Raw genomic sequence first — 12,564 nt, forward strand, 5'->3', positions numbered from 1 at the left:
AAGAGGAGTGCAGTAATCTGTAACACTTCATGCTTGCCTGCAGCCACAGGCATTACTGAGGTGCTTGGAGATTGTGTTTTGGTGCCCGAGGAGAGAGGTTGTGCAAGAGGGTTCCGAACCAAGTCTTTCTAGGAAACAAGGCACGATCTCTAGATATACAAAGAGGTTTGGTTTATCAATCAGTGGGGCTAAAGGTGTATGCTAAAATTTAAAAGACTACTAAGTTGGGCAAAGGGGCTCTGGCTTGGCTTCTGTAATTAAAAAAAAAAAAGGTCCTCTAGGTTTATTCTGTTGCTACAAATGGAAGGATTTCCTTCTTTTGTGAGGTTGTTGTATACCAAGAATAAATTAGATGGTGGAACTCTATCAGTAATATCAGACTTTAACTTTTTATATTATAAAGAGTTGCCTGCCTGGTGTGGCAAACTGTTTTTTGATAAACATTTGCTCTTTCCTTTTTCTTGTGACTATGCTTACCCCCTTTTGAAATTCTAAATCTCTACCCCTTCTTCAGTCACAGCGGCATGAGGCGTCAATTCCCTGTCTTCCAGCCTTATGTTTTTGAGGTTCCCATAACTAAGATTTTTTTTTTCTCTTGTGAGTCTGTCTTACACCAGTTTAATTATTAGACCAGCCAAAGAATTGAGAACAGATGAGGAAAATGTTTTCCTCTCCTACACATTCAGTCTGTCGTCAAAAACAGACCTGCTCCGTGCTTCAGAGCCAAAATATAACTTGAAGATAGAGTTGGGAATAAAGAGGAACAGTAGCTTGATGGCTTGACCGGACAGAGGAGACTGCTGGAAGTTGAGGCCTTCAGAGCTACAAGCTCACCCAGGGGAGTGGGCTGGGGTTTTGTAGGAATACGCAGGATCCAGCCTGTTTCAGCAGGAGTTGTGTCTGTGTTGCTGGCCTTGTTCATGTTTTCCGAGTGGTACTGGATTCCTGAAAACAGAAAACAAAGCCTAAGAAGGGGGAAGGGAAGCTTGGGGAAAAAAGGGAGGAGGATTCTTATTTTTAGCTATCCAGCCTTGCTACGGTTTAATGCAGCCATTTGGATTTTGTTCAACTTCCTGCTCTCAAGCAGTTTCAGTTTGAGTCACCAGGGCACCTGAAGGAAGATCACTTCATGTTTTAAATTTGAAGCCATTCGTTATTTTCTAGAATTCCAAAAATAAAGAAAAAGTATAACACCAAATTTCAGTGGAAATATTGAGGAATTGGAATTCTCCTATATTGCCGGTGGGAAAGTAAAAAGTACATTCATTTTGGAAACCTGTTTTACAGTTTCTTATGAAAACAACCATTAACCTACTGAAGGGGAGCATGTTCTCCGTGCAAAATATATCGCTTTGTTTAAGGGTTATTTTAGGCTGTGTTTTTGAGGGGGTGTGTGTGTGTGTGTGTGTGTGTGTGTGTGTGTGGTTTTGTTTTTTTGAGGGGGAGAGAGCAAGTGAGCATGCGCACGTGGGCGGAGTGGGGGGGTGCGGGGGGAGGAGGGGCAGAGGCAGAGTGACAGAATCTTAAGCAGGCTCCTTGCTCAGCGGACGCTGACCTCATGACACTGAGATCACGACCTGAGGTGAATTCGAGAGTCACATGCTCAGCCTGCTGAGCCGCCCCTGCGCCCCTCCGCTTGTTATTTCAAAGAAACAGCAGACAAAGGAAGAGCCCTGCAACCCAGTATGTTTACTTTTGTAGGAGATATTTGCTCCACTTAGGGAAAGAGGAAGCTCTATTTGTAAGGGTGTCTCCCTCTGTGTAGCGGAAAGAGGGAGAATGTCTGAATCTCCAGAAACTCCGATCAGTGGAAAAAGCATCGATTTCAATCTGGTTAGCAACCACAGCCTTGGTTACTGGGCTTTGCCTGGTCACCTCCCCAAATGCTTCCCAATAGGATCACGCGTGGAGTTTCCAGAATGATCCTTGCTGGTGCCCTCCTCCTCAGATTCTGTCAACTGACGAAAACAACAGTGTTGTGTTAATTACGGGCTCCAGGAGATTCTCAGTGAGGCCAGGGTTAAGCACGAGGGCTTTCCGTTATTTTATGAGTGGAGAGCAGGCTTTGGCTCAAGGAGAGGTAAGAGGGTCTCTGCTGCGTGAGTCTGGGAGGCTGAGGTCCGTGCAGCACGCGGTTCCTATGCTGTAGCTGAATGTGTGATAGTCTGTGGGAGGGGAGGCCCCCTGAAAGCCGAGAAGGAAAAGTCAGGGATTGGTCTCCATGTAGGAGGTCATGGTTTCTGAAAGGCTCCTGACACAAAGGACTAGGAAGTTGGGCCTTTTCTGCATTTCAAAGTCCTGCCTTCAGACCGAGCAGTTTAGAGGTGCAGACGCTCTGTTGGTGGCTTTAAAGGCATTTTCTCCTGATGCAGCTGTGATTTCTCCACGAGTCTCTTCTGACAAAGAAATCTAGAGGACAAGGTGAACGACGAAGAAATGGCCAGTTCTCAGGTAAGCCTTGGCGTCTGAGGTCAGAGGCTATCATCTTTTTCTCTTGAAATTCCTTGCTCTTAGAAATTGCAAATGTTGATTCCTTTAGTTCTGGTATTTCTGCTTTCTGCTTATGTTTTATGTTTAAAATCTTATCAAAAATGATACTCAAGGCTAAGTCTTTAGAACAATTCTTCCTTATATCCCAGAGCCTTCTCTCCCTTCTCTCCAACCTGGCTTCCAATAGGCCATCAACAATTGTCACATTGAATTAAAGTCCTGCAAGTACTGAAAATACTCCCTTTGTGATGGACTCACAAGGGAAGTCTTTGAGTTCAGGATTCCTGTTGCTGATGGGGGTCGGGTCCTGGGATATCAGTCAAGGAGAGCAGTTCTCATTTAGGTCCCATCTGGATGATTTTCAGCTTTCTGTAGACCAGGAGTCAGAAAATGCATAAATAAACATGATGGATATAAGGCTCAGAATCACTGGGAAAGTTTTTGGGTGGGGGGAGGGGAGAGGGACGGATTCCTGTTCTTTAGATTGTGAAAAAGATACTCTGTTTAAACTATAACAGATATTACAGGACTTGGAAACTATGTGTGATTGAACTTTGTATAAATGTACTGTATTTTCATATTTCCAATTTATATTCTTGATTTAAGGTTTGATGACCATAAGAACATACCAGGAATAATAGGTCCTTCGGTGTGCTGTAGGCACTGATATCAGTTAGTTTCCTCAGAGCTCATGTTACCTTCTTCTTTTTTTTTTTTTTTTTTTAAAGATTTTATTTATTTATTTGAGAGAGAGAGAGTGAGAGACAGAGAGCAGGGAGCAGGGAGGAGGGGACTCCCCCACTGAGCAAGGAGCTGGATTCCAGGGCTTGATCCCCGGAGCCTGGGGTCTCGTCCTGAGTGGAACACATGTACTTAACTAACAGAGCCACCCAGACACCCTCAAGCTACCTTCTTTTACTTGGGTTGGTGCTTTCTGACAGATTTCTCCCCTGTAAAGTTCATATTTTCCCCCTTAATATTCATAAGAGTCTTGGATTTACTGAGTGGTACGCAGAAACCCATTTAATGTGGAAACTTCTTTCTTCTGAGTTTCTCTTGCTTCTAGTTTCTGTTGAGAACCGAGGTAGAAAATGTAGGTAAACTGAAATTCAACTTGCAGACCATTGATAAATACTTGAGACTGGCAAGAGTATGACATTGCATCAGGAATTCCCAACTGCCTTAATGTTAATGCTCTGCTAGAGGCTAAAAGCTACCAGCTTGACAATAGCCAGACCTCCAGAATCCTATAAGTCCTCTTTAACATATGAAAATCCCTGCAGAAACTTCCTTTATTCCTACCCCCAACTTAAAGCTGTTTTATCAATGGTTTCTCACAAGGACCCTGTAGATGTTTCTGCCCAGGGGTCCTGTCCCTGTGCTTTAATAAAAGCAGTTTTTTTGCACCAAAAATGCACCCCAAATGTCTCAAGAATACTTTTTTGACCCTTAGCTCACAGGCTCCTACGGGTCCGTTTCCACTGGACAATGAAGGCTCTCACCCTCGTGTAGCAGAGATAATGATTTCTGGGATGGGAGGTTCTAAGTCAGACCTCCATCTTGTAGGGTTTTTTTACTCCACACATAGGTCACAGCGTGACCCTTCTATTTACTTCTTTGTATTTTCAGTTTAAAAAATTAAATTATTTTTTAAAAAAGAATCAATTAACATGTTTGAGTGTATTAAAATCCTGAAATAGAACAGAGTCACTGATAGAAATTTTATCAGGTAAGCTTGTGACACAAAGGAAACTTGATTTGCAGCCAATAAGGAGGCCACAGGGAATAACTTCCAAAGCAGAGACTCCTGCAGCCAGGGTGGGAGGCAGTTTCCTTTTATTAGGGTTCAGATGGAAATCCAGAAAGATGGGCTTCATCATCTTGTATAGATCTGGGCATAAGGTCAGACAGGTACCTAAAGACACTGCCATACATTCTTTGTATGTTGTATAAGTGAGTTTGTGCTTCTCCTAGGATTGAGATTTTCATATTATAATGAGTTAAAAGTACCATGGCTTACTCTTTGGGCTACACAGGTGTGAGTCAGGGATTAGGCTCAGACTGGGCTGGCCGAATCTCATCATTTGAGTGATCATTACCTTTAGTTGGATGGCTTCTACTCCTGGACAGGAGACTAGACCATGGGGTCTTTGCCTGGAGTAAAAGATAAGGTGGAAAAAGAGGTTAAGTAAAATGTGGGACAAAGATCAGAGAGTGCAAACAGGTAACCGGGGAGGGTCAGGTCTTGGGTCTAGCTGGTGACATTAACTCCCATTTTCATCTTAGGAAGCATCATGAACTCTGTTAATGGCCACTTGGTGACTGTGGTATTTATTTCAGGGACTGCTGACATTCAGGGATGTGGCCATAGAATTCTCTCAGGAGGAGTGGGGATTCCTGAACCACACTCAGCGGGAACTGTACAGGGATGTGATGTTAGAGAACTACGGACATCTCCTCTTCTTGGGTGAGGAAGACTCCTTCCAGATTTCCAAACCCCACTCTGGGTTTTCTTCCTTCCTGTGAAGACTGTCTCTTGGAAGATTCCTCTTTGAATGACTGGAATTCAGATCCAGTCAGAGAGGGGAATAAGTAGGGGTTTGTAGATGGAGAGAAAAATCATCATGTTGTTTCCTGTAACTTTAGCTTCTTCTTCTTTAAGGTAATATCACTTTTGTAGATGAGTGTCAATTGTAAATAGTGAGTGTCAAAAAATGATACTGCCCACATCTTAAACTGAGATTTTAACTTCTTATTATTGTATTGGTAGTGCTTGAAAGTGGAAGTCATGATGTGAAAATTGCAAATTTCTCCTGCGTGTTTAATGGCGTGTTGGTCAACCATGTTTGGGAAATCATTTTCTAGAATTCTGCAGTGTCCTCTAGTAGATTGAAAATTAAAATCTCCAACAATATTCCTATTCATTTTTTCTAATAAACAGGTCTTATTGTGTGGAAGCCAGACCTGGTCATCTTTTTGGAGCAAGAGAAGCAACTCTGGGATGTGAGGAGAAAGGAGACAGTAGCCTTCCATCCAGGTAGGTGGGAATGAATGAGGCAGATGCATGCAGAGGGGAGGTCCAGGTCTGAAGGAGGAAGACAGACCTTAAATTCTGATTCGAGTAGCTCTCCTCGAATGGAGATTAATTTTAGAAGCACAACTGAACTCCCCCTGTCACAGAAGAACATCTGCTCTCCAACATTATCGAGCTCTTAAATTCTCTAAGGATTCTCCTTCAGCTCCAGTGATGGTCAATCACATCCATTGATGGAGACCAGGAGACTTCTCGGGAGAGGGAGGGTCTCCATAATCTAAGAGCTTCTCCATTGTTTTGAGGGCCTTGGGGAAATCTCCCTATTTCTTAGGATCTCTATTCTAAACCCTTTGTAAGTTCTGTTTTTCATCATGGGAGAAGTGTGTCAGGGTGGTGGTATGCACATTGGGTTTGGTATAGAAACTCTGGGAACACTGGAGACAGATATCACATGTTTTCTGGTTTATGCTTTCCAATGTCATGGTGGCTTTGATCTTAATCATATAAAATTGAGAATCAGCAATTTCATCAGATAACAAAACACCTACCTAAAATGAGAAAAACTAATCCTTTATTTCACTTAAAAATTCACTTTTCTTTGTATTAAATAATACTAGAAATTTCCACTCTATGTTTTCCATTCCTCAGTGGTGAAATAATTAAATGTATCTGTTTCCTGGATTTCCTACCTAAATAGTGCCATAGGGTAGCTGGAACATTTAGAATTCAGAATTCGTATCCTGTAATAAAGTCTTAGTTGTTACTTTATTCATAATAATTGAATAGTTTTATAATTTTATATGGTATGAAGTTCCTGTTACTTTGCCATGTGTGTTCTCACTTTCTTATTACTTATACATGACATTCATCTTTTTTTTTTAATATCAGAAGTTGTGATATGACATGAACATTTTCTTATAAAAAGTAAAGTGGATAATCAGTAAAATTCTCATATTTAAAAAAATGTTTTGCTTATAAATTTAATTTACATGGAAAAATTAACCATTAGGCTTTTCTTCTACTTTCCTCAGAATATATCTGAATTTAATTACAAATATTTATTTTTTATAAAGTGATTGCTTGTTGGCATATTTTACAGTTGTGATAGTATTTCTTTATTTCAAAATGAAGGGGTTTTTTTGGGATGCTTGGTTCTTACTTTTTTTCTTTCTTTTAAATATATATTTATTTATGAGACAGAGAATGCATGAGCCCAAGTGGGGTGAGGGGCAGAGAGAGAGAGGGAGAGGTAGAAGGAAAGGGAGAGAATCCCAAGCAGACTCTTTGCTGAGGGTCAAAACCCTCAAGGGGCTCCAATTCCATAACCCTGAGATCATGACCTGAGCCAAAATCCAGAGTCAGGTGCTAATCCAACCGAACCATGCAGGTGCCCCAGGGTGCTTGATTCTAAAGAATGGATTATAGCCTTTCATTCTGTGTACAGGAGGGATATGTTAATAAGAATGCCGTTTCCAATGCCTTTTAAGTGCTTATTCATAAAATTTTCCATTAGACCTTTTCATGGTAGACTTTAATACACATTCTTTACTATTTTACTGTCAATGAAGACATGCCAATAATTCAAAATGCTTGGTTTTCATGGGTATACCGTCATAGTTTAAAGTTACATAAAAGGTTTCCTTTTAAAAATGCATTCATTTTTTTCTATAGATTTTATTTATCTGTTAGGGAGAAAATACGGAGAAGTAGGGGGGTGGGACAGGGAAGGAGCAAGACAAGCATACTTCCCACTGAGCAAGGATCCCACACTGGGTACCATCCCAGGACCCTGAGATCATGAGCTGAGCTCAAGTTAAATGCTTAACAGCCTGACCCACCTGGGCACCCCAGAATTCATCTATTTATGTGGAATTCTTTGGGTTACGTTTTGGCTTATTCTGGTTTCACAATTCTGTAATAACGGGCTTCCTTTTGTATGGGACCTTTCACAACATTGTTTAGCTACCTGTGTATTTAATAAGAAGACAGTTTTCAACTCAGTAGATTTCAGGACGGTGTGAACTCCAGTATGAATGAGCTCCTCAGTCTCTCCAGTGTTTGAACAAGTGCTCAGCATTCATCTGAGCCGCCAGGTCCATAGGGAGCTGTCCTTCCTTCGGCCCCTATGGCCTACATGACAGAAACAAGTCCCTCAGGCAGCAGCCATACAGCCACATCATGGAGCATACTGGGCACTCATTTGTTCTTTCCTGAGGAGAGGTGAGAGTTCTCTCTTGCTGTGGAGAGTCAGGGAGGGCGAGCCCCGGTTGTGGGCAAGTGTTGCAAATTCTTCTTGTCTCTTCAACGTGCCTCTTCTTCCTTCCTACTTGCCTGGGAGAGCTGTGCTCTCCTAACTGGCTTCTGGAACATTCTGAAGGGTAATTCGGTCCATTTTTGTGTCCATAGAGGAGCACAGTCCTGTGTTTCCTATTTCTCTATTTTGCTCATGTGCAATGATGAGCATTAAGATTGCACATCATATTAACGTATACACATGCGAGTATGGTGAGTGTGTTAACTTACTGTGTATCTTTTAGTTGTGTCTTTCCCTAACACTCAAAGGCCTGTTGGCAAAGATGGGAAAAATTCACTTTTTAAAGTGACATGGGAAGACGTGGAAGCAGTGGTCCTGAGTGTTTGTACTTAACGGGTAACTCATCAGGTGGCCGAGGGTAGTAAAGGGCAGGAAGGAAGGACGTTATGATGGGTATAACCCAAGTGGGACAGTTAGCATAAAGAAATCCTTCCCACTAGAAGAGATGAGGCATAGAGCACATTCAAGGGAAACCCCCACCGTTAAGACATTTATATTTGCAGAACAATATCTTTGAACCTGGCGATAATAATCCATTTTTCAACATACATATTCTCTGGAAGGACGTTTGGATATTTTGGGAGGTCACCTAGTCCATGCGGAAAGTTTCATTCAAACCATTTCAAGTTTAAGAGTGGTTTAATCATTCACTGATGCATCTCTGAATGTTAGACATTTAAAAATGAAGATAAAAATTTTAAATGTGATTGGTTTAAGAAGTCCTTTTCGGGAAGTTCCTTATTCTCCCACTGACACATAATCCCTCCTTGTGGCACACTCTCTAAATCTGATAAACACAGGAGGGTCTTTATCCAAACATCACTGTAGAATACTTACCACGTAATACTTAATTGGAGTAAGTTTTCATGTGCTGTGAACTTAAGAAGACCTTTAATGAGAACTCTATTTTCCGTAATTACCAAGTTGTTTATAAAGGAGACAAAATGTACCCATGTAAGGAGTCTGGGGAAAATGTCAGTCAAGGGTCAAATCCTAATAAACCTCAGAGAATTTAGTTTCTAGAGAACTAGTATTAGAGTTATAAATGCAGAGCTTTATGAAAGCTCCAATCTTCTTGTATATCATTGTATCCTTACTGAAATGAAGACTGAAGAAGGTATAAGTGTGACAAACCTTTTAACGGTCTTCAAGACTCACTGAACAGCAGACATTTCATAATGGGAAGAAATAGTACAAATATAAACAATGTGGTAAAGACCTTAACTGCCACTCAAAACTTACCAATATAACGTAAAATACAGTGGGGAGTGGCGAAGTCTTTAAGCAGAACTATGATTTTGCTAAATATCAAGGAGTGCATAATGTAAGGAATGCAGTAAAGCATTTCACTCATAATAATAATTCAACATGAGATAATGTGCCCTGGGGCAATAACTTAAAATTGTCACGAATGGTGGTCCGGTCTTTACGTGGAACCCTTACTCAATATAAGGTAAAACACACTAGATGGAAACTTTAGTGCAATGACTGAAGAATGACCTTTGTTTTCATATACGGTTCAGAAAGAGTCTTTATAAAAGATAAAAACATTAAAGATGTAAACAGTTGGCTACGTATGTACAATAGAAAGGCAAATCTAAATAAAGTCAGAATTAACAACAGAAATCAATACGTGCCATTTCAGACATGACTCTAAATCAGAGTATTTATTACAGAGGAAAATCCAAATTTAAATGACCTAGAGCACTCACATTTTAGTTCTGGACAGGGCAGGCATGAAGGGCACCAACCTCCTCCAGAACTGAAAATCTGTATGTAATTTTTTTTTTTTTTGAGATTTTATTTATTTATTTGACAGAGACACAGTGAGAGAGGGAACAGAAGCAGGGGAGTGGGAGAGGGAGAAGCAGGCTTCCCGCTGAGTACAGAGCCCAATAACAGTGCTCCATCCCAGGACCCTGGGACCATGACCTGAGCCGAAGGCAGATGCTTAACGACTAAGCCACCCCAGACATCCCTCTGTGTGTAATTTTTGAGTCCCAAAAACTTAAAACCATTCCTTACCATGGAAATACCGTATTATTGAAACCTTACCTAGAGCATTAATAGTTAATCATCCCCTTTTTATGTGGTCTGTGTTCTATATTTTTATAGTAAAGTAAGGTACAGAGAAAATATTAAGGATTGTGGTAGTGAAGAGAAAACATGTTTACAGTACTACACAATATTTACACAACAGAAAAAAATCTTTGATAAGTAGACTCACACTGTTTAAACCTATATTATTCAGTGTTCAACTGTATTTGTTAATATCCCTGAAAGGATCAAGATGGCATGGCTATTTGGAGAGGGATAATTAGTTTTACTATGTCTATTTTTTTCTGTTGGCTATATTTGAATTATTTCCAATAGCAAATATTAATTTTACTCTGAAATTTTGTAAATACATAAAATCTTTTAAGGAAACAAACAAGTTTATTAGGTGAAAATTTGGAGACTTCATAAGTCATGGCTTGTTTTAACATATCTTTGAAGGGACCAAACATTGGGACAATGCTGGGTCTTAGCAGATGTTCTAAAGATAGGAAGAAAACAGTCTTCTATTATGAGAGATGTTGCAGCCCAAGGTCGGAGATAAAAAGCATCTAAGTCTGAAGCATTGGCATGAATTCCTCATGTGGCAAAAGGACATCTGTCCAAGGCTGCGTTCTTGACTCTGAATCTAGAAAGATAAATTTTACTTGTTTTCTTTCTAAATCATCTCCAGTCCTCTGTCTCCTTATTTCCGTTCCAGTGATGTAGGCATCACAGCTGTCCTTCCTTCCTGTGTTATGGAGATCCCCACTGTCCCTGCTCTCTTCCTGAAACATAAGTCATTCAGGCCCTTGTAGGTTCTTAGGAGTAGCTTGGAATTTTCAAATTCAATGGTAAATGGTTGGTAACAGATCATTTGAAGCCATATCTGAGATTTAAATACTGTGATGTCACCACGTCACTGGAAGAGCAAGAAAATGCCATCAGTGGTCTGTAGGCTTAATTTAGACCCTAGCACTGAGAGAGTTGTGAGGACAGATAAAAAAATGATGTTGATACTGTTTGAGAGGAAGATAAATCCTACTAAAAGCAAATATGGAGGACTCTTGAAATGTGAGGAAATCTGGTAAGGAGCTCCTTTGAGTCACTGCAAAGTCTTAAGAAGTTTCTGGTGGTGAACAAATGTGACAGAGACGGGAACTTGGGAAATGTGGTTTTCTGGAATTGAGGGAAGTCAGAATTTCCTGGTTGTCCTGAGTTCCAGTTGCTGCTGGACTACAGGGAAACTAGGCCCAGTTGTGTGGCGGTGGATGGAGAAGGGGTATTGGAGGAGTTAAACATTATATATCTATCTCATGATGTCACATGACACAGTAGATCTTGAAGATGATGAAGGCTGCTGGACCCTAGTAGCCAGAACCAGCAAGGTGTGTGTTGTGGTTCCACAAAGCACTGGTGTCCCAGGTATATAACCCCAACATAGATCTAATCCAGTGTAGATGGGTGACCTTCCAAGGATGCTGACCCACACCTGGCAAGGCCCACCCTCACTTCCACTCAGCCCCATGATGAGTTTGTCCTGTGCTCTGGACTCTGTGCAAGGCACTGATTTGTTGGGAAGCCAGTCTGCAGTCACTGGCAGTGAGTTTTTCTGCTTCAAACAGTCTACCCAGTTTCTGGACTAGATAGTCCCTATGTTGTTTCACAGGCCATGCTGTCCTTACACCCATCCTGATCTGAACAGAGAAAGGATTTTTATCACTCGTAGAAATTGATCAAATAAAGTTGTGTAGTTAACGTTTGTTCACTTCAGGGACAATAATTCATTTTTTATTAGCTGTTACTTGGTGGTCAGCCATATTACGAGAAGACTGCTGGGTATGTATAGAAAAGAAGATGTGCATTTTGTGTTACGTACACAGTAGTAGATGCTCAGATCTGATAAAATGGCTCAGACATCCTAGAGTATTCTCTGATTTTCCATTTCTTCTTTCTGGTACCGTCTCCTTGCAAACATTATGTTTATACGTCCTCCCTCATGGCTCTGAGATACTTGCCCCCCAACCAGAATTCCAGCCATGATCCAGGCAGCAAAGGAGGCAGTATAAATCTGATAGGACTTTAAAAATTTGAGGAATTTAAAAAAAAAATTTACTTGAATGAGAGAGAGAGAGCACAAGCAGTAGGAATAACAGAAGGAGAGGGAGAAGCAGGCTCTCCGATGAGCAGGGAGACCAACCAAGTGGGGCTCCCTCCCAGGACCCTGGGATCATGACCTGAGCCGAAGGCAGATGCTTAACCAACTGAGCAACCCAAGCGCCTTAGGACTTAATAAATTAAAGTCCTTAATTTAAAACCTTCCTGGTTTGCGCAGGGAAGGTCATCCTCACCAGGGCACTACTTCCTCCATCACTGACCAGCACTCTGTCATCGCTGCCACTCTAAGTACAGAGATACAACTGTAGCACAGGTGGACATGTTTGCGAATGGCTCTTGTTCTCAGAACTGTTTCCCAGCATATGACAAAAAGGCAGTCACACTTTTCCTTGAAACCATGTGTTAGAGAAATACCCCAAAATTTACAGTATCCTTATCCTTAATGCCCAGGTGTTTTATTCTGCGTGTTAATGGTGTGCTGATGAGGAGCTGCTTAAGCCACAATTACTTATGGTTTTAGGGTAAAAGTCATCAAATACAGCATTATAGTGAGAATGCTCTCTTCAATCCCATT

At 41.1% G+C, this 12,564-nt stretch overlaps 2 protein-coding genes across 6 annotated transcripts in view; both read left to right on the top strand.

The window, feature by feature from the left end:
• Window positions 1-12,564, top strand: part of LOC131817393 (KRAB domain-containing protein 5-like) — a 130,722-nt gene that overhangs the window by 63,329 nt on the left and 54,829 nt on the right. For 3 of the 4 annotated variants that reach the window (XM_059150678.1, XM_059150680.1, XM_059150677.1), the window contains exons 3-5: window positions 2,373-2,451; window positions 4,831-4,957; window positions 5,432-5,527. In XM_059150678.1, the coding sequence (XP_059006661.1) occupies window positions 2,437-2,451; window positions 4,831-4,957; window positions 5,432-5,527 (238 nt within the window). In that variant the 5' untranslated portion in view covers window positions 2,373-2,436. The remainder of the gene's footprint in view (window positions 1-2,372; window positions 2,452-4,830; window positions 4,958-5,431; window positions 5,528-12,564) is intronic. The other variant, XM_059150676.1, reaches the window with a different exon arrangement.
• Window positions 5,467-12,564, top strand: part of LOC131817376 (KRAB domain-containing protein 5-like) — a 103,731-nt gene continuing 96,633 nt past the window's right edge. For both annotated transcript variants that reach the window (XM_059150660.1, XM_059150661.1), the window contains exon 1: window positions 5,467-5,527. The gene's annotated coding sequence lies outside the window, so the exon portion shown is untranslated. The remainder of the gene's footprint in view (window positions 5,528-12,564) is intronic.

This window comes from Mustela lutreola, chromosome 16 (assembly GCF_030435805.1).
Source record: "Mustela lutreola isolate mMusLut2 chromosome 16, mMusLut2.pri, whole genome shotgun sequence".
NCBI classification, from domain to species: domain Eukaryota; kingdom Metazoa; phylum Chordata; class Mammalia; order Carnivora; family Mustelidae; genus Mustela; species Mustela lutreola.